The sequence below is a fragment of the Acomys minous genome (assembly GCF_964271855.1).
Source record: "Acomys minous genome assembly, chromosome: 14".
NCBI classification, from domain to species: domain Eukaryota; kingdom Metazoa; phylum Chordata; class Mammalia; order Rodentia; family Muridae; genus Acomys; species Acomys minous.
In genome coordinates, this window is record NC_140496.1 from 30,820,724 (window position 1) to 30,841,237 (window position 20,514).

At 55.6% G+C, this 20,514-nt stretch overlaps 1 protein-coding gene across 5 annotated transcripts in view; it reads right to left on the minus strand.

Moving 5' to 3' along the window:
- Nucleotides 1–286: 286 nt before the first annotated feature.
- Nucleotides 287–20,514, minus strand: part of NDRG4 (NDRG family member 4) — a 34,677-nt gene continuing 14,449 nt past the window's right edge. For 2 of the 5 annotated variants that reach the window (XM_084755844.1, XM_084755842.1), the window contains exons 2-17: nt 17,562–17,656; nt 14,565–14,609; nt 8,025–8,130; nt 7,641–7,761; nt 7,496–7,558; nt 7,271–7,331; nt 6,541–6,627; nt 6,398–6,454; nt 6,036–6,139; nt 5,376–5,432; nt 5,243–5,294; nt 4,404–4,451; nt 4,236–4,271; nt 4,064–4,115; nt 2,771–2,809; nt 287–2,071 (exon numbers count right to left, since the gene is read on the minus strand). In XM_084755844.1, the coding sequence (XP_084611970.1) occupies nt 1,917–2,071; nt 2,771–2,809; nt 4,064–4,115; nt 4,236–4,271; nt 4,404–4,451; nt 5,243–5,294; nt 5,376–5,432; nt 6,036–6,139; nt 6,398–6,454; nt 6,541–6,627; nt 7,271–7,331; nt 7,496–7,558; nt 7,641–7,761; nt 8,025–8,130; nt 14,565–14,609; nt 17,562–17,633 (1,155 nt within the window). In that variant the 5' untranslated portion in view covers nt 17,634–17,656 and the 3' untranslated portion in view covers nt 287–1,916. Of the gene's footprint in view, nt 2,072–2,770; nt 2,810–4,063; nt 4,116–4,235; nt 4,272–4,403; nt 4,452–5,242; nt 5,295–5,375; nt 5,433–6,035; nt 6,140–6,397; nt 6,455–6,540; nt 6,628–7,270; nt 7,332–7,495; nt 7,559–7,640; nt 7,762–8,024; nt 8,131–11,072; nt 11,231–14,564; nt 14,610–17,561; nt 17,657–20,514 lie in introns of those variants that run through there. The other 3 variants (XM_084755843.1, XM_084755845.1, XM_084755846.1) reach the window with 3 other exon arrangements.

A 20,514-nucleotide genomic window follows, 5' to 3' on the forward strand; every position in this document is an offset into this window, starting at 1 on the left:
TCATGTGCTAACACCCCAGTCCAATACCCATCACCCCAAGAGGAAAAACAAAAAGCTATGTAGGGTGGCCTACATAGCCCTGACACCCAGGAAGCTGAAGCAGGATTGGTGAGTGTTCAAGACCAGCCTGAGTTACAAATAACCCTCACTCCATCCCAAATATGTGTGACAGGCACTGACAGTAGAGACACATAGAAATCATCGCTATCTTCCATCCTCCTTCCCAGCTGAGGCAGCCAGGCAGCCTGGGCATTCAGCCTTCCCCCCGATAGAAACACCACACTCATACGCTTTATTTCTTTATTAGTTTTTCTGCACGGTTAACTTTCTACATCATCAAGGGGTTTTGCTTTGCATTTTGTCTCCTCAAAATCTCTTATCAGCCACTAGGTACAGAAAGGAAATTAGTGAACTCCATTAAAAGTTCATTTTGACCAAAGAGGAGACAACCACCAATGGGAAGCCACACACAGGAGAACCCGATACACGCACACACGCGCACACACACACACACACATATATATAATGTATAGGTATTTATAGATTATCTTAATAACACAGCAAAAAGATGTCCAATACTTGAAGTGCTATCTACAGTAAGGGATTGATTCTGCCAGCTTTAAACAGTCACATTCAGTGTTCACAGAAGCACGTGAAGTGAACAGAACTGGGGATAGAATACACTCCACGGGACTCTAGAGCAGTCTAGAAATGGCTTACAATTACAGAAAGGGGTGGCATGTGCCACAGATACATGGATGTAGGTGTCCTCTTGCCTCAACACCACACCCCCCTCCACACACAGCTCTCCTTCACTTTAGTGCTTTCTCTCCTGTCTGGGGGTGACAGAGGATGAAAACCAATGGCCAGGCTGAAACAATAGCTCTGGTTTCTGGGCTGGGGCTCTCCTTGGTAAGATGGGTGACAGGAAGACATCATAGTTGTGGGTTGCAGGAGGCTAGGGAGCATCAAGAGCCTTTGGCCCCTCTCTCTTTGTTCACCTCAAGGACCACCATCTTCCACCCAATGACCAGGCAATCTGTCCACAACCAGCCCCCTGCCCCCAGCAGCTAAGGTCAGAGTATCTTTCTGTCTTGGATCAAATCTCTCTGACACGCTGGCCCAAGTTGACTAGGGCACGGCCACAAACACTCTTGGTGGTGTCTGGGACCAGAGGCGCCTACAGGACTCTTAGTACCTGCCAGCTCCCAAAAGGGACATCATGAAATTCTCAGGGGCTACACACAGCACACAAAGCAATCAACATTTGACCTCTGCCACCAGGGAAGGGAGACCAGGTGACCTTTACCTCAGGGTAAGACCTGCTTCTTGGGTGGTGGAGTATTGGGGGTTCCTGCCCTCAGGTTTCTCCGTATGGCCTTACGTCACCTGTCCTGCCCAGAAAGCACCAGGATAATGGCAGTCTTCTTAGAGCACCCTCTTGTGGCTCCCATCCTCATGACTGTCACCTCTACTTATCAGAGTAAGTGTGCTTGGTGCAAGAGTTATAGGAAAGGGACCCTCCCCATTGGTCTGACTCCCACCCACAGCAAGAGCCTAAGCTAGGCTCATCACCCACCATCTTCAAACCCCAGGAGGTGGACCATGCTCTTTCTTCAATACTGTATCCTACATCCTGGCCCTACCTCACGGCCGTGGTGGGCAAATGAGAGGGACCACATCACCCAGTGAACATGCTGGGTGGGATGGGAGTGTATGCGGCGAGCCCCTCGCACCCTCTAAGACTGTTCTGCTGTACTCAGGTGGATCCCCTCATTTGGTAAATAAAAGAGAAGTAACCCCATTCCCTCCCCTTCACTCTCACAAAGATAAACTAAAGGGAAGACGAGCCGGTGCAGAGATGACAGTGGGACTAGGGGGGCAGGTAAGCAGGTGTCTTGAGCGGGACGAGGGCTTCAGCAGGATACCTCCATGGTGTGGTTCACCTGGCCCACCCCCTCACTGCTCTCTGAGTGGGCACAGGGCTGAGGGCGGCCACCATCCACAGAACTGGCACTGGTGAGGGATGCGGTGCGTGAGCGCGCAAGGCGGGTCATGCTGGCTGAGGGCACTGTGGACAAAAAAACAGAGGGTCCTGAGGACAGGCAGGGTGGAAAAAGGGCGGTGCAAGCAAAGCGGCCAGTGAGACCCAGTCTCGCCACGACACAGAGGTCCATCCCAAGCCAGAGTGCTGGCACTGGCGCCACCAGGCCGAGGCATGCAGAGGCAGCAATAGTGGCGCAGGCCAAATGGGCTGCAGCTAGCAGGATCCTAGGTCCCATCAGCTACACAGGGCTATGGCGAGGGCAGGGCAGGCGTTGATTAGGCACCCTGGGTTGGAATAGGAAGACAATGTGTGGCCAACTAGACCTGCATCCAAAGAGTGACAGGGTAGGAGGCGGGATCGCTTCCATGAAGGACACAAACAGCCACAAACTGCCCTGAATCTTGCTTCTACTATTGTAGGTAAGGCTGAGCCAGGGGCAAACATGATGCCTGCAAGGCCAACCTATGCGGTGTTTGAGGTTCTGCTTCTACCTCCCAAAGCTCTGGAAGCCCCGCAGCCCACAGCACCCTAGAAACAAGACAACTGCTGAGACCAGACAGCATTGGGTCCCACATGGGACAGATCCCCCTGGGGCTTTGAGCTGAGCAGAACACAAGAAGATTCCAAGCCACAGCAAGACCCAGTGTGGCTACAGCAGTGCAGAGGAGCAGGGGAGGGGCGAGGCGGGGTGCCCATGCATAAGGATGGGGGCCACGGGGCTACCTGCTCCTCCACTCAGCCTTCGGTCCTTCAAGTGTGCAACTAAGAGAGAAGACAGCCAGAGAAGGCAAGGGTAGGGGAGACACAGAACGTGGTGAAGATTGGGCCAGGCCGAGGGCATTGACATGGGCCGAGATGAGACGAGCAGACGAGTGAGGGCCAGGGCCTCGGAAAGCCCACTGCACCACCCAGCCACACACGACAGGAAGCCACACAACAGGACTGACTGCAGTCTCGGGATTCCCACCTCTCTGTCTTCTCCAGGCCCGGGCTGTGGCTTAAGGCCCACGGAGGCCACATCCTACCTAGACCCAGCGTCCTCACCACTCTACCAGACACAGTCTTGCACATAAATGAATCCCCTACAACCTCCCAAAGCCCCTCCCACTCCCGCAATGCCTGGTGTACATCTCTTGAAGCCCAAGGACACACGCCAGTGACCAGCAAGTGTTGCTCCTTCTTGGCCTCACAGATATCTGCCAAGTTCCAGGAGTCCACGGGGACCAGCCTGGAGTTCTGGCGGGTCCTGCCTGCCTGCGCCTCTCTCTCTTTGCCCTACTTCTCCCCGAGAAGCTGGCAGGGTGGAAGGACAGCCTATTTGTTGTCCCAAGCAGGCTCCAGAGGCTGAAGTATTTGGTGGGGGGGGGGGGGGGAGACCAACTTGAGGGAGAGCATTCCGCCTCCTGGCAGCTGTGTGTTGCAGAGAGGGGAACCAGAAGTCCAAGAGGCACACAGGAGCTATCAGAACCACACACGCGCATGCGTGCCCGTGGGCATGTGTTGGGTGCCGTGGGCCTGGGCTGAGCCTCATCACTGTTACCTGAGGGGACGTTTCAGGAAGGACGGGGACTGAAAGCTGTTCCCAGAGCATCTCCAGGCTTACCTTCTACAAGCTTAAACGCGTTGATACGTCCCACCTCCCTTCTCTAGTCCCAAACTACTCCATGGCCTGGGTGCTAACCCTCTGCTGTGACAAAGGGCCTCCAGGGTACCCTAGCCCAGTAGGGTGTGGATGACTCATCTGAAACAGGCTTCCTCAGCAGGACCCTGATAAGTAGAGTCTGGACCCTCAAGGGCTGCAGGAAGAGTCCTCTCCGAAATGGACCCTAACATTGGGCTCAGAACAGTACCCGAGGCTCCACCCAGGCAGATCAGCTGGCAGCGCCTGGGACACACACTTTATTGTGTATGCAGAGTCTGGAGAGAGTAGCCTAGCCTTTGGGGTTCAGGTGACACAGATTACACTCACCCACGGACTCCCCGTCCCTTGCCTGGGGTGGGTGGGGCTGTACTTACTGTAGCCCATGCCTTGCAGGAAGTATTTGAAGGCCTCAGTCAGCTTCCCTGGCTGCAATAAGATGGACAGAGCATGCTCTGACTGGACGCCTGGGGCCGGAGGGGAGGACAGGGAGCCCTCATCCTCCAACAGGCTGGGTGACATAAAGGCAGGGGGACCTGTGAGTCCTACCTGTGTCACCTGAGGAAGACCACCAGAATCTGCCATCTAAAAGGAACAGAGCAGGGTGAGGTGAGGAACCCCTTCCCAACACCTGCACAGACACAGCGTTCTGCTCCCATGCTGGCCAGCAGACCCCCTCCCTGCAGCTGATCACGGGGTGTGGGTGGGGTGTCTCACCTTCAGGAAGGTCGTGGTGGTTGGGTCCAGTTTGGAGTTACACTCAACCTAGGGACAAGGAGCCAGCTGCAGCAATACCCCTCCCTGCCCTGTGGCTTAGGCAGGTCCTGTACCCAAGCAGGGAGGGAGGGAGGAAAGTACAGGCCAAAGGGTTTCCCTCCCCAAGCTTTCTCCTCCAGGGCTTCCTGAATCCCAGAGGCCTGTTGGTCTGAGGAGCCTGAAATTCCACTCAAAACTTCAAGTGGTACAGGAATGGGACATTGGTTCAACCCAGAAGGCCAGGGTCACTCTAGCAGAATGGATCAGAAAATCTGAACAGTGGGGTCCAGAGGTACTAAGGGACAGCAGGGGACACTGGGGGCCCTGCTTGGGTCACGGTGGCTAGTGGAACCCACACTCTACCCTCAAGAGCCTTCTTTATGAGCCCTTGAAAGTTTGGTATCTTCTGAGCACCCCTGGGCTCCTGGGCCTGCAGGCACCTGTCCTGATGGGCACCCACCCTGAGACTGCCTGCTGCCAGAGCTCCAATGGGTGTGGTCACACGCACGGCCCTATCTCGAGTGCCCAGGTGGCTCCAGGGGGTCAAACTTTGGAAGAAGTGGGCCTTGGGCTCTGAGCTGAGAGTGTATGGAGACTGAGGTGGGCTACAGGGAGGGGGAGGGGCACCAGGCAGCCCTAGCCTTAGCTCTACCCGTTCTCCAGGCCTCTTCACCCGCATGGCGCAGGTGGTCAGGCCCCAGTGTGTGGCCAGGTGGCAGGAGAATATCTGGGAAATCCGTCACTCGGGGCGTGCCCCAGACTCTGACCTCCCACCCCGGGGTCAGGACAGGCACACTCACCACCCCGTCCTCGGCAGGCGCATTATCTCCAACTACCAGCATCACGGGGCAGCTGCGAGACAGAGGGTAAGGGTCGTCTGGCCTGGGTTGAGGGGCAAAGGCAGGGATTGGCTGGAGGGCAGGAGTCACTCACCGAAGGGTCTTGGCGTTGGGCACCGTCCCGGGCCGGTTAATGTCAAGGTCTCGGCGGCTGTGGGGGAGGGGCAAAGGTAAAGAAGGCACCCTGGGGATGGACCCAGTACTGCCAACCGGTCAGCTGGGAGTCATGAGCTGGCTCTGCACACACAGGGCCTTTTGGGTTATCCCCATCATGGCTCCCTTCGGAACCCTGAGGCGACATTTCCATGTCGCACACCCCTGCTTCAGGACCACACAGATGACAACCCTTACTAAGTATTTGCACCCGGGCTCTTCCTTACTGCGGTTTTTCCAGCAGGAGGTTCCTTACTGTAAATATGCGAAAGCGAAGGTACAGTGGGGTGGGCTGCCCTTTCAGGAGAAAAGCACTGCTGGGAACCCTCACCCTCATCTGACCTGTCCTGTTCAAGGATGAGCACCCAGTCCTGCAGTGGGGACCAAGGGTGCTGGTGGCATCCCACCCAGCAAAGGCGAGGAACAAGAACCCGATGGCCTCAGTCCATGGCTTTGCTCCCGTCACCCGCAGCTCTGAGGACGCCACACCCCTGGCAAGAAGCTGCCCTCTCCCAGACTTCAAAACCAGCTCATCTACAAGCCGGGGACAGTGCTGCCTGCCCTGCACCTTCCTTCCCAAGGGGCACGGGGACACGCACACCTGTTGTACATGTTCCAGAAGAGCTGCAGGTTGGCCTGGTTCACCACGTTCGAGATCTGCTGCCGGTAGCTCTGCACCAGCTCTGTGTTGTTCACCAGCTCCTCCTGGGTGGGCATGGGAGGACGGGAAAGGCTCTGAGAGGGCGCGGGGGGGGGGGGTCACCTACTGAACAACCCTAGCCCCACTCCGATCAGGAGTGGTCTGGAAGGCAGAGGAGAAGCCTCAGGTTCTCACAGGCCACCTCAGGCGGGGGACTACGACCCAGCCCTGCTCGGGCCTGCCGCAGCTGCCGTGCTGGCTGCGCCGCAGCCTGTAGCCCCCGCTCCTGAGCATGCTCATATGCAGTGCGATCCGCCCCTTACCTGGCTGAAGAGATGGGAAAGTACTGTATCTGGTAAAGTGCTGGTCAAGCCAGAGAGCTGCAGGAGGGAGGGAGGGAAAGGCAGAGTGAGACACGCCTCAGGTCACCGTTACCACGGCCAGGCCATGCAGCTCTCATGTTCACCTTGGTGGCGGCCCAGTCAATCCAGCCTTTGCCGTTGGGGTCAATGTTCATCAACACCAGCCCCTCCACCAAGTCAGGGAAAATGAGCTGCCGGGGCGAGGAGAAAGGCAGATTAGGCCGTGTAACTTTTGCTTGGTAAAGTCTTCAAGAGATCACAGATGGGCCGACTGTGTGTAGCTGGATCTATCACGAAGTCATATTTCTAGTTCTTTTAATTAATTTGGTTTTGAAGGCACTGCAAAACTGAGTAATAAACATCTTTAAATCTGGTAAATATTTTCCATTTGCTCATTTATTTGTTTTATCCTGATTATTCACTTATGGTTAGTGTGAGGCACGTCATGACTCATGTGAGCCCCTCCCTCCCTTCCTCCTTTATGTGGGCTCCCGGGATCGAACTCAGGTCTCCAGGCTTGTGCGGTTACTTGCTGAACCACCTCACCAACCCATTTGTTTTAAATATTTTTGGGTAATGCTAGGGATGGGACCCAGAGCCTCACCCCTGCGAGGTAAACACTATCACAGAGTCACAACCCTAGAGCCACTCTTCCCCGACTCCACTCTCTACTTTCTAAGTTAATTTCCTTGAAGGAAAAAAAAAAGGAGAGGAGCTTTTCTAAGCAAAAAGGAAGGGGGAAGAGGAGGAGGAAGAGCAGGGAAAGCCCCTTGTGGCCCAGGGATCACCCTCTTGGCCTGGCCTGGGGTCCTCAGTGAGGGTGAGGAGACTCACCGCAAACTTGGCCAGCACGTAGGCTCCGGCTCCCACTCCAATGCCGATCACGTACTTGAACCTGTTGTAGAGCAGGGCTGGTCATTCTATGGTCGGACGTCACTGCCCATGAAATTCAGCTAGAGCACGTCACACGCCTGCAGCCCTCGGCTGAGCCAGGCTAACTATAATAGTGCGAGCACCTCCTACCCAGCAGCCCAGAGTTGGGACCTAGGGAGGACTTACCCAAAGTGCTGTACCACACTCGGGAGCATGGCAGCCAGCTGCTCCATGGAGGGGAACTGGTACCTGTAGGTAGAGGGGAAGTTCACGATCGGGTACAGTGAGGGCACGGGCCTGGAGCAAGTGAAGAGATTCTGGGGGTACCTACCCTTGAGGGAACTGTGACGCTCCCACCTGCTGCCCAGGGGCGTCCACATGGCACACCACGAAGTGTTTGGTGATCTCTTGCATGTCCTCATAGTTGAAGAAGGTGTTGAAACACAGCTTGTCTGCAAAGGCACATCTCTTAGTGGATGAAAACAGAGGACAGGCACCAAGGATGTCAGGGGCCCCGAGGGCTGGCAGGCAGGCAAGGCAAGTGGGATAGGCTTGAGTCCACTGGGGAATCTCAGGCAGGCCAGGGGCTGAGCCACAGGGGCAGGGAGAACTGAGATGTGCAGGACCACGCAGAAGGGAGGAGACCTTGCTCCTGTGGCAGTGTGAGGCAGGGACCAAGCAGAGCAGATCCGGACCAGGACGTAAGTGCACTTACGATTGAGACCCACGTCATGGTAGGTGAGGATGGCTGGGCGGTTCCCTTTGGGAGAGCCCCGGATCACCACATGCAGGAGGCCGTAAGGCGTCTCAATGTCATGTTCCTGGAGGGGACAGATGGCCAAAGTGTCCTTGTTATATCACTTCCAGTCACCCCCATGGAAGACGAGTCAATGGAGCCTCCTCAGAGGTGTTCGTCACAGGGACAAAGGCCTGACGCTCTCTACAAACCAACTTGGCACTGCCAGCTCCTGCTCTGCATCCAGCCTGCCACAGGGTCCCAGGAGGCCAGCCCTACCAAGAGGGCTCTGCCACCGCAGCCCAAGCCCTCACAACCACTAGCAACCTACAAGGTGTGCCCCCTTCCTGCAGACAGAACGGCCTCTGCCACCCAAACTAGAATCCACAGCAAACACTTCCATGTCAGCCGCATCCTGCTCCCACACCTGTCCTCATCCCTGTCCCCTCCAATTCCCTGCTCTGTGTTACGCATCTCCATGGCCTTCCTCAGACACGAAAAGGTGTGACATGCCTGGCCGCAAGGTCTTCTTCAGTCCCTACCCCCAGGGTCCTAAGCCTCTTGGCTCTGTTGCTAAGGTCCCTTCACGGGGACCTGGCTCTGTGTGACTCTTAACAGGGCAGGTGACTTCAACTCACCTCGCAGAGGCTTTGTGAGAGCTACCATATGGAGACTTGGCCCTGAGAGGGGCTGTTGTACCTGGCAGCCCAGAACCTTGAGCGGACACACTGCTGATTGGCCTCTTTGTAAACAGGTCATTCCTGGGCACTCAATCAGGAAACTCCAACAGATCGGTCAGAGTTGACTACACCTTTTCCCTCTACCCATAGAGTCCTGGTGTCATTGCCAGTGGCCCAGCGCTGGAGCTGGAGCGGCGGTCACCAACAGGAGAGGAACAGCAAGTGACTGAGCACCGACTGTGTGCTAAGCTTCCTGTCTGCCCCTCGAGACAGACGGAAACTAGACTGCATTCTGCAGACAGGGACACTGACTTCAAAAAAGGAAGATGTGGGTAACAGAGCCAGTTTCCCACTGACTGGCTTTTTGGAGGTATGGTATGAGAGGTCCAGTGTTCAGACTGGGTTACCAGAAGGAAAAGATAAAGTGGTGATGACCCCGTGACCACATACGCCACACTCTGGGATTCACATTCTTCTGGGAGGCCTAAGTATCATCGCCCAAGGCCCTCAGTTAGGCCCAGACCAGACCCAGCCTCCCAGGCCCGTCCTCACTCAGGACCCATTTGACCAAGAAAAGCCTCACGCTCACTGGTGCCCAACATTGCGACACCTCATTTATTCCACACTGGACCCCATCCCTCCACAGCTTGCCCTACAGGAAGACATAGGCCCAGAAAGGATAAAGGGACTCGCCCAAGGTCGAGCCCAGGGCTGATGAGATGCCAGCTCAGGGCCTCGGCTCTGCACCGAGAGAGGCATTTTCTGGGAGGGAGGCTGAGGTCCACCCAAGGGATCTACCTCCTAAGCAGGCTGCCCTCACCCCTGCCAGCCGCTTCTCTCCTCTGGGGTCTCTGCTACAGTCACCTCACTGTTCTCTCAGCTCTAGAGGAAGGAATGGGGCGCTGAGGTGCACAGTGTAAAAGCCCCACACTGCCACAAAGGGGCAGTTCTCTGGGGGTGGGCCTGCTCTTGCTCTATAAGGACACAGGGGCTCCCCAAAATCAGATCTCTATCCTCTGGGTGTGTGAGGGGCGTCTGCCCTGTGCTACCAAAGTGCTCTGCAGTCCCTTCTCAAGCCCTGACGTGGACGCTGAAGTCCTTATCCCTCGGCAGACACCATCAGTCACAGCACTGGCCTCGCTAAGTAAGGTTCGCCTCCCCGGTGCAGAGAGAAGCTCCGGCTTCAGGCCTAGTGACCTTGACTGAATGCTTCCAACATCTTCTCTGCCGTCTCATCCTCCCCAACCCTGGGCAGAGAACTCAGACCTATCTTGCCCGACAGAAGCTGAGCATCCCCACCACCCGTCAGGGTGCTGACAGGAGTCTGAAAACATGCCTCAAGGGCCACAGCCCAGCACACTGTCAGCCCCTCAACTCCCAGGGTAGAGTGCTCCCATTGGCTCCCGGTGACGTCAGAGCCCAGCCCCCCACCTCCAGGTGGGCGCTAGAGGGATGCATTGCGGCAGGCAGCAAGGGAGGGGGCTTTGACGTCCCCTCTCAGTCTCTCTCTCTCCTCACCAGTGACCTTGAGGGCTGGGGAGAAGAGGGTCAAAACAGGCCTTTGACACACCGTGGTGGTGGTGGCGGCGGCTGTGGTACGGTCTGTTGTCAGGAGCTTCCTGGATACTCCAGGTCTGCCCAGGAGGGGATGGACTGGTTAGGACCAGGCAGGCAAGGAATGAATGAAGGATTGACGTGAGGATGCAGGCAAGGCAAGTCTTCCCTGGCACCTCCCTCCTTGAAGAAAAGCACCGGGCTTAGCTAGCTGTTGCTCCTCCCTCATGGCAAGAGGAGGTGTCCTGGGGCCCCACGCCCTGTCAGCCCTGTCAGCTCGATGCTCCAGGCTCGTCTTTCCACCTTTCCTTGACTCTTCCCAGAGTCCTGCCTGAAGACAGAGACTGCCACCCTTTCTGCCTGGCACTGCAGTGCCCTGGGGACACACAAGCAACTCCTCATGAAGACATGGCACTCTGCTGCAGCTATCCGGCATCAAGACAGCCCCCCCACCCCGCCCCCGAAGGCCAGACCCTGCAGGCGCAACGCCAACAGTTGCTACAAACGTGCCAGGAGCTCACACAGGATACACCAAGCTGAAGTGACCCCAAGCAACCAGACAGACATCAGGTTCACCACAAGGCAGAGAGCACAAGCGCTCAGCTCACTGCAGTTCCCAGACATCATCCATCTTACCTAGCCCTCCACCCAGAGCCTGAACAGACCCAGAAGACAGGCACCCAGGCAGAGCGTCATCATGCAGGGCAGGAGGACACCCTGTCCTCTGTAGGTCACAAGGATGCCTCATCCTCCCTGCCCATCCCGCAGCCCTCACTGGACCCCCCCCACTCACCCCATCCCAGCACTCCGGCATCTTGCCAAGGAAGGGGATTTGCCGAACCAGAAAGGGCAAACAAAAGCCTGAGTCACTCGGTCGTCCAGGTCTGCAGGAAGGGGGCAGCTTGGGTGGGAGACTTCGGCTCTGCGACGGGGCACAGCTCCAGTGATTTTATACACAGATCCCGGGCCCTGCCCAGGCTGGTCCCTCCTCCCTGAAGGGTTTCTGAGCTGCTACTTGCTCTTTTCGAGCCCTTGCTCCCACATTGGCTGTTAGGAGACACGCCTGGCTCCGATTGGCTTCTGAGGCCCTCGCTCACCCAGCCTCGCCTCAGCCCCTCCCTGCCCTAGCAACACAGCATCCTAATGGTTCCCGGCCCCTGCAGCTCAAGGGGACTTATTACCCCGGCACAGGCCTTCAGGTACGTGGCTCCTGGGAAGCAGCAGCTAGGGCCACACAGGCACACAGAGGCATCTCTTTTACTGCTATGCAGGGCTTGGCCCATAACGCTGGACATGCAGAACTGCCTCAGCACTTGCCTCCATTTCTCTGGGGGCCCAAAGGTCCCCCTGACTCCCAGGCCCAGCCATCCCAGCAAGATGACAGCATAGGTCACTTAACCCCAAGGACAGCTACTGGTTGTGGGGAAAACATCACTGGTTTTAAGAGCACCCGGGCTTACCCATTGCTTCAGGGTCTGCCTCTTCTCTACCCACTGGAGCATCTCTCCCCTTGGGCACCTCCCACCCTGCCTATATGGAGGCCCAGGGATGACACACGGCCCTGAAAGTGGGGGTACTGGGCAGACTGCAGGAGCAGAGGAGCAGCAGCCCTCCCTGACCTCATAGTCCCGCACGGGGATAAGGCACTGGAGGAGGAAAGGCTGACATGCTTGCGTCCTACACATACACTCAAACCAGCCAGTATGGAGCCCAGCTCCTCGGTCTCTGCAGAAGACACTCAAGATACCCCGGGCTGCATGACATGTCCATCTGGCCAGCGAGGCTCAGGGCGGTAAGCTGGTCTGAGGTACACAGATGGGGCATACAGAGGAGCAGGAGGCCAAGGGAGCTGAGGAAAGGAAGTAGGGCCAGGGAGGCGCCGGAGACGGGAGGCCGAGGGCTGAGAGAACAAGCATAACGGGGAACATGGTGGGCACTGCGCGCCTGTGGCCCCATGCTGTCTCCTGGGTGGAGGAGCGTACTGCTGGTCCTTATTTGTGCTGGTAGCCCTGCAGCCTGGTGGGTCCCAGGGGAAGGTGGCCAGCCCCCCACCCAGGTGCCTGGTGACCTGCTTTGCAACAGTCATGTGCGCTATGCCTAATAGCAGCCTCTGTCTTAGGTACCAACACCTTTCCCTTTGCCACGTCTGACTGGGCAATTCCCAAACAGAGACGTGGAACAGTGCCCCTGGCCCTCCTATTCTGCTCTGCTCCCCTCCCCCGCCCGCCCAAATCTTCCCAGGAGCTTCTCAAGGGAGCAGAAAGGTCCTGCCACCAACTCCCACTCCCTGTGGTCCTTGACTAAGCCACGCCCACCCCCTGACTACCTACTCCCTGGCTCCAAAGGAAGATGCTGGCCCAACGCTGGCTTCTTTCAAGCTCCCTGTTTCTGCTCAGCTCGCTGGCTACAAACCCTTAGATTCGGGGCCAGGTCTGCCCGGCCAGCTGTCTGTGGAGTCCTGGGGCAAGGTTTTAAATTCTCTTCTTCTGAGACACAGAAGCCAGACAGAAAGCCAGGAGCCTGAGGCCCAGAAGTTAGATTGTTTTCTCACTCAGCTAAGGGTCAGTGGAGCTTGTATCCGTCTCAGTGTTCTAGACCCAAGGTATGACCACTGAGGGGAGCAGACACTTCTGTCAGGGTGCCCCACATGCCAGATCCTAAGTGCTTTTTGCATTATCTCACTAACTAAGCACCCCTCGCTTTTCAGACACCTGGTAAGCTGCCCCACCTCACATAGGCAGAAGCCACAGCACCAGAGGCCACAACAGGCAGCCTACTGTGACTGTGTGCTCTGGCTGGCTGAACCTTGTCATGGTCACTGGGGGTGTCTGAGCACTGGGCCCTTGGACACCATCCCCTCACAAACACTCTGAGCCACTTGCTTCACTGTATAAAATGAACAGGCTGAGAGCACTGTGGATGGTGGACATGGACGGGCCTAGACTAGGGTCTCCTGGACTTTCTGGTTTCTCTGCCTTGCTTCTTTCTCCTGCAGCTGACCTTGCCAGGCTAGAGACAGTGACACTGCCTGCCACTGTGACTCTGGGGATGGAGGTGGCGCCCCAGCTGTGGCCCAGATAACAGCCATCTTTGTGGCTGTTTTTCTATAAGAAAGAAACCAAACAAACCCTGCCTCTGTGTAACACTCCCAGGATGACAGGAGGGTTCCTTTCACCAAGCACAGGGCCATGAGAACCATGTCCCACCATCCACAGCGGCCCTAGGCTGATCCACTTACAGCCCCTTCCCCGCTTCGCCCAGGCCAACACACACAGTCTCATTTGGAACATAGGACAGACACTTCCAGGACAGGGCGTGCGTGCTCTGACTTCTGGCTGTCCCTTCTGAATTTGCTGGTCCACCTCCCATTCCTTCTCTGGGCCCCGATTAGCCCCCAACTGCTAAGTCCTCTGAGTGCCTTTCAGCTGAGGCCTGTGATCCCAGGGGATGTGGACACGGGCATACGGTCTGCCGATAGATAGCCTCCCTTCGTGTCCTTGAAGAGGCACGTGGCCAAGGGACCGACACAGAGGCCCGGATCATCATTCTTGCTTGGCTAGATGCTTCAGAGGGAGGAGCCAGCAGGGCGCACCGCCTCCTGTATCCGGACCACAGGACAGTTCCATGGAGACTGATCCAAATAGAGGTCAAGTGGAGAGAAGGGTGTGGCGGGGGGGGGGTGACTTCCATCCGGCATGGAGGAGGGGGTCTGTATCTGGATGGCCAGTGACGCCTGGCCCAATAAGCCTATTTCCCTCTCCATCCTATGCCTGCTGTTCGACACATTCCGGTACCAGGAGATAAAGTTACCAGGGGACTCAGAAACAGCTGGCCAAGTGAGCAAAATCACCATTCGAAGGAATAAAAACAAAGCCAAGTTCCATTTTCATGGTACCTTTGGCATCAAACTAAAGGGGAACATGGTTGTCCAGGCAACAGCTGCTATGGCAACAAGAGTTATTTCACAGTCAACCTAGCTTTCGCTGGAAGAAAATGCTGATTCAGATGACAGTGCACCTCCCTCGCTGCCTTCTGCACACTCATCGCCTGAGGCCTCTGCTTCCTTCCCGACTGTCCTATTCACAGAGGCTCCAACTCCTCCCCTGGGCAGGGGGAGCTGCTGTGAGCAGTGGGGGTGGTTCTCAGGTCATGAGGTTGGCCTGCCCTTGACATCAGAGACTGGGGCGCACAGACGGGTTGTGATTCTCTTCCAGGAACCAGCCCAGTGGGAAAGAGGTCCAGACAGATACGGGTCCCATATTCGAGAGGCTGAGCCTCAACCTACCTTCCAGTCTGTGTCCACAACTGAGAGGAAGGTGTCAGGGTTATCCTAAGGGAGGCAAACAAAGGTCGACAGGTTAGCCCAGCTCCCGGGGCCCTACACTGAGTAGAGTAGTCTTCTGGTCCCCAGACTATATGTTCATGCTAACAGAAGTGACTCCACAGGCTTACCCAGGGCAAGGACTTCTACCCTATAGGTTAACAGGAGACCCAGCGGGCTGCAGGATAGGCAGGGAGCACTGCAGAGGACAATGAAGGGGCAAAGAGGCACCATGACTGCCACCCCCGGGGCAGGGTGGGTAAGCCGAGGCCTCTTAAGTGTCCTGGCCTATGCATATTAGGTACTGTCAAGGCAAATAGCACTGCCCACTTTACTCTCTCAAACCTCTTGGGTCTATGTGAAAGTGGCTGTGGCATCTTTGATTAGTGCCTGTCCTGCCTCTGGACTCTAGGTGCCATGATTGGGTGGGAGGGGGCAAGAAACCATATCTGGCCATGTAAAGCCAGGACTAAAGTGGGCTCCCAAACACGGCTAATCCGGATGAACCATCTGACTTCACAAATAAGGGGCACATGGCTCAGAAGACACGCACAGCAGCACTGCAGGCAGCTCCAACACTCAGGAGGTTGGAACAGGAGAGTCTCTGGTCCAAGGCCAGCCTCAGATATGTAACAGACCCAATGATTCTTCCAGGGCCTGGGGGGACTGCAGGGGTCAAGCAAGGGAGGGCAGCCACTTCTGAAATCCTTTGGGAAGGGGCCTGCTGGCACACGGGGGTAGTGATGGTCAGTGATGGATCCTTCCACCAAGCGCCTCAGTGAGAGGGCTGAAGAGCAAGTGTGGGAAGGTAATTACCTCAGGGAATGAAGGAGGAGGCAGTTCTGTTTTTTAAAAAAAAACCTGACAGAAAGGATGAGGCAGATAATGGTAGGGTGTGCTGTATGGGCGGGGGGGGGGGGGGGGGTTGGGGCCCGCAAGCCAAGAGACAGCAGAAAAATAAGCCAACGTGAATCCCTGGGAGCCACAGGCGGCGTCTGAGATCAGAGCAAAGGGCAGGAGAGGGTCTGGATGAAAGGAAAGCTCAGGAGGGGTGGGGAGACCGGGGAGATGCTGAGAGGGAGCAGCCAGCGTCTCACAGAACCCAGGCCTCCGCAGGCCCTCCAGCCTTGAGGGCCGGCGAGTCTAAAGTGGCTTGCAGAGGTTGAGGCGCATGTAGGATACAGTCCTCCTCCCTCTGCATTGGTTCCAGAACCTTTCATGGGCACCAAACTCCACTTCTCTAAGATGGCATGCTGTTTGCCCAGAACCCATGATTCTCCTCTCACACAATTTAAATCAGCACTGGATTGCCTTGAACACACCTTCTGGAAGACATATGTCACAGAAAGAGGTGCCCTACTCTACTGCTAACGGAACAGGGGCAGAGGATTTTCTCCAGCTAACACAAGCCCTGGATATGGACACTGTGGCTAACTACAGCCGTTCAGAACATTAGGAGGCCAGACAGGAGCTGCACGTGGGTTGCTAAGAGATCCTGCTACCATCACAGCCAGAGAAACGGCAGCTCCCAAAGACAAAGGCACAGCTAGCCGACACCTCAAAGACTTTGCTGGGCATCACGAGGCGGCTACATTGGGCATTTTTAAATGCCTTTTTGGAGAAAGCAGAGGTGACCGGGTGCCCAGTGAGAGCCTTGTGCTGACTCAAGGACTAAGGTCTCTGCATGAGACTGAAACACAGACTCCAAATGGCAGAGTGGCAAACCATGGCCCTGGTGGCCAGTGGCCTGACGTGAGAGACTAGGCATAGCAGAAGGAAGAGGCAGGCTGCCAGGAGCAAATGGGAGAGGACCATGAGTCAGGAGAAAGAGACAGCGATGTGCTGCAGGAGGCTGGACAGACCTGGGCACAAGGCAGACCAGTCCGGGCTCCAGGGTTAGGGTCTGATAACAGCACACGCCAGGAGCGATGACAGAGTGGCCAGCAAAGGCTTCCTGGGAACACGTGAGCAGAGGCCAGAATTAAAGACAGAACCTGAGCTAAAAGTCTTCCTTCCAGAAGAGGAAGTGGCCGGCAGGCAACGTGGCAGAAGCACTCAAGGTTCAAGGAGGCTGAGAAGGAGGGGGGCAGGGAAAGAGGAAGCAAACCCCCCTGCCTCAGGAATGAACGTGGCAGTCTCTGAGTGGGTTGGCAGCCACTGGAGACTTTTTTAAAAAAAGATTTATTTATTATTTATACAGTGCACATTAGATTACATTATAGATGGTTGTGAGACACCATGTGGTTGCTGGGAATTGAACTCAGGACCTCTGGAAGAGCAGTCAGTGCTCTTAACCGCTGAGCCGTCTCTCCAGCCCCAGCTACTGGAGACTTTAAGCACAGGACTACTGGGTACACTTTTAAAGGGTTGCACTGCACAGGGAGAGAAGTGGGGACACAGGGAGGAGGTTCCTGCAGGTAACCTAGCAGGAGGATCTGCTGAAGACCAGAAGCAATGGAACCGGGGATGAAAAGCTTGCCAAATACGCTGGCCCCACAGGCCACCGTCAAATAACCCAGGAGTCAGCGCGTCACTTGAGGTTATGTGTGTAAGGAAGGATCAACCACGCTCTGTTCAGGGGCAGGGCTATGGCTTCATGTGGTTGGACTCCTCAGAGGAGCCAGTTAAGCCACTGGATCCCAATCCTTGCTGTTCCTTCTGGAAAGGGGCTGGGAAGGTAGGTGGAAACAGAACACACAAGCTGAAGGCGGAAGGCACTGGGCTCCTGCCTTTCCCAGCTTCAAAGCAAGGTGAGCGGGGTGCATACCCAGCCACAGGGGCTGGGCACTCAGACTTGGCCCTGCAACTTTCCCAAGGACCAAACCAGTCAGTTCTGGGTGGGCCTGAGCTCACAGGGAGGTTTCTCCGCACCAGCACAGACAAGACTGTGGAGGAAACAAGCAATTTCCTTTTTCACCACAAGGTGGCGCTCAGCCCCAGGACCTGGAAGGGACCACTCACCAGTTCGGTCACATCCTGGCCACGGAGCAGGGGCTTCTCCTCAGGGAATCGCAGCTCCTGCAGCCCAGCCATGGTCACGTCGTGGAGCAGAAGCCCTGGGAAGAAGGAAGCACAAGGTTGGGCCTTGGTCTGAAGTTGCCGGTGAGGACATCAGAGGCCCCGGCTGCTGCCCCTAGGGGCCCACAACTGATCTCTCTCCAAGCCTGCTTAAGTCAAGGTATATTATATTATATTTGCTCTTTTCAAATAAAATCGTGTTTTGCAGCGCTAAGCAGCACAAGATGACTCTTTAAAGTTTCAAACAAAACCGTGCATTTATTGTAAGGCAAAGGCCCTCTGTGGGCAGGCAAGAAAGAGGCAGGCTTGCAGTGGCCAGAAGTCCCTTGCAGAGGCTTTGGTAGATCTAAGCTGAAGAGGATAAAGGGCTTAAGTTCCCTTTGTTGAGAATAGGTGGTGGGTCAGGAGAGAAGACAGAGATGATCAAAGCCTACAGCCACCAGAGGGTCCCAGACTATGATTCTGGGAGATTCTGGCAAACGTGTGTGTGTAGAGGCGCAGCAACAAATACCAGGCAGACAGACAACCCAGGATGATGAGGTGCAAGCTGGAGAGGCAGTACCCATTAGGGTGTAATGGCAGAGGCCAGAGCATCCCCAGGAAGGAAACTGCCCTAGACACTCATTAAGATATTCAAAGAAATTCCGATTAAAATAAGATATTCAGCTGCCATGGTGGCGCGTGCCTTTAGTCCCAGCACTTGGGAGGCAGAGGCAGGAGGATCTCTGTGAGTTTGAGGCCAGCTTGTTGTACATAGCAAGTTGCGGGCAAGCTTTGACTTTATACTGGAATAAATATGTATGACTCAAATAAATAATAAGACTCATTTTTCCCCCCTTTCTGGCCTTGGAATAGGCAAAATTTGCAGCGCCAGCTAAGGAGTACCCAAAGCAGCCTGTCCCAGCTTTTGGTGGCCCTGAGGATGGAACCCAGAGCCCCACACATTACACCTGCACGCTGCCTCTGAGTTCCATGTCCAGCCCCAGACTGGCTAAGTCTGCATGCCACAAAAACACTGACACCTCTCTTCTAGAGGTCAGTTTTGCAAAATGAATGAAAATTCCTCAAAAGGCTCAAACCATGGACTGGGGATACAGCTGGGGTGCAGCCAATATGGAGTCCCCAAAAGACTCAAGAATCCCGTTGTCAGACTGAGTGTGTCTCACTCACCAGGGGAGACTGCATAAGGAAGCAGGAGGTGGCGGAGGGCTGGCTTAGCCTTAGGAATGCTCACCAGTGTCACCATCAGCAGGAGAGCTGGAAGAAGCCAAAAGTCTCTAGATTCACAAGTCACTTTGTGTAAACTGACTAAGACTGTTTTAAATCATGGTAAATGCTGTGTAACAATTGATTAAAATGCAGCAAACAGGGCTGGTGAGCCAGCTCAGCAGGGAAAGTCATTTGCCACCAACTCTGACAACTAGAGGTCAGTTCCCAGAACGAATGGGAGAAGCAGACAGCCCCACAAAAAGAGCCTGGAAGGCTGATCATCACTCAGTGCCCAGGAGGGAGCGTGGTGGAGGGAAAGCTAGGGCAGGGCAGGCAGTGAGTTCAAGGCCATCCTGAGACGATCAGTGAAACCCTTAAAAAATACTACCAATGAACAAGTAGTTTCAGGCATTGCTCCTGTAGGAGTGGATGAGATTGAAAATTTGTGCCCAGTCTGAAGTGTGGGTGAGACATTAAAAAAAAAAAACCCAGTTAATTAATTTTTATTAATTACTTATGTAGCCTTAGCCGACCTGTAACTCACTCACTATGTAGACCAGGATGGCTTAGATTATATTTACACGTATGGGTGAGTGTCTGTGTGTACACATACATGAAGGTGCTCACCAAGGTCCGAAGAGAGTGGTGTGTGTGTGTGTTTGCTTGTTTTTTGAGACAGAGTTTTTTGGTTACATAGAGTCCTGGCTGTCCTGGAACTCTCTTTGTAGACCAGGCTGGCCTTGAACTCACAGAGATCTGCCTGCCTCTGCCTTCCAAGTGCTGGGACTAAAGGTGTGTGCCACCATGCCCAGGCCCCACACCAGGCTGCAATTTTTCCTTCTTATAAGGCATTTCACAGCCTGTGAAGAGCTTACCTCTGCTCTCCCATGTCACCCTGATGGGAAGTGAGGCGAGGCTAACTGAGGCCTGGCTGGATGCCTACTGCTCAGCGCTCACGCTAGAATGCTCTATCGCATAGAAATGAACGCATGACTCCTGGAGGCCTGGCTGCCTTTTCTCCCTCCCTCTCCAGCCCTGTCTCTAGCTTTTCTTAGCAGGGAAGCCCAGTCCCTTCTCCCTTGCAAGTGGGTCCCCAGCAGCTGGCTGGTCAGAGATACCCTTCCCCAACCCTCTCCTGTTTGGCACCCAACCCACGTGTGGCCAGGTGGCCATTGATCAGCACCGGAGGCTGGAGGAGGACACCCTAAACCCTGGGCCCCCACAGGCTCGCACCCTGCACCCCTGCTGAGCTCTTTGTTTCCAGAGGTTTCCCCGGGAAACTAGCTAACAGTGCAGATGGCTGTATTTTTAGAACAGCATCCTTTCTCCCCCACCCCGCCCCCTGCCCTTTCTTCCCTTGCTTTCTGCTGTGTGCACACTCACCCATCCACCACAGTGGGAGCTCAGCCGGGGGGGTGGGGGATGGGGATGGGGGCACCTGAGAAACCTCCCTCATTAGGACTTTCCTAGCCACCTGCCTCCCTGCACACCCACCTCATTTCAAGGCACTGGGGTGTCCTACCCTCCCCCACCTGCTGTGAAACCACCTGGAGACCGGTCTCTCTAGGGACAATGCTATTAAAAGGGTTGAGGGTGGGCAGTGCGGGGACAGATGGCCTGTGAGAAGGGAGTATGGGGAGGGGTAGGGAGAGACAGTGAGAGAACCGGCACGTCTCTGTCCTTGGGC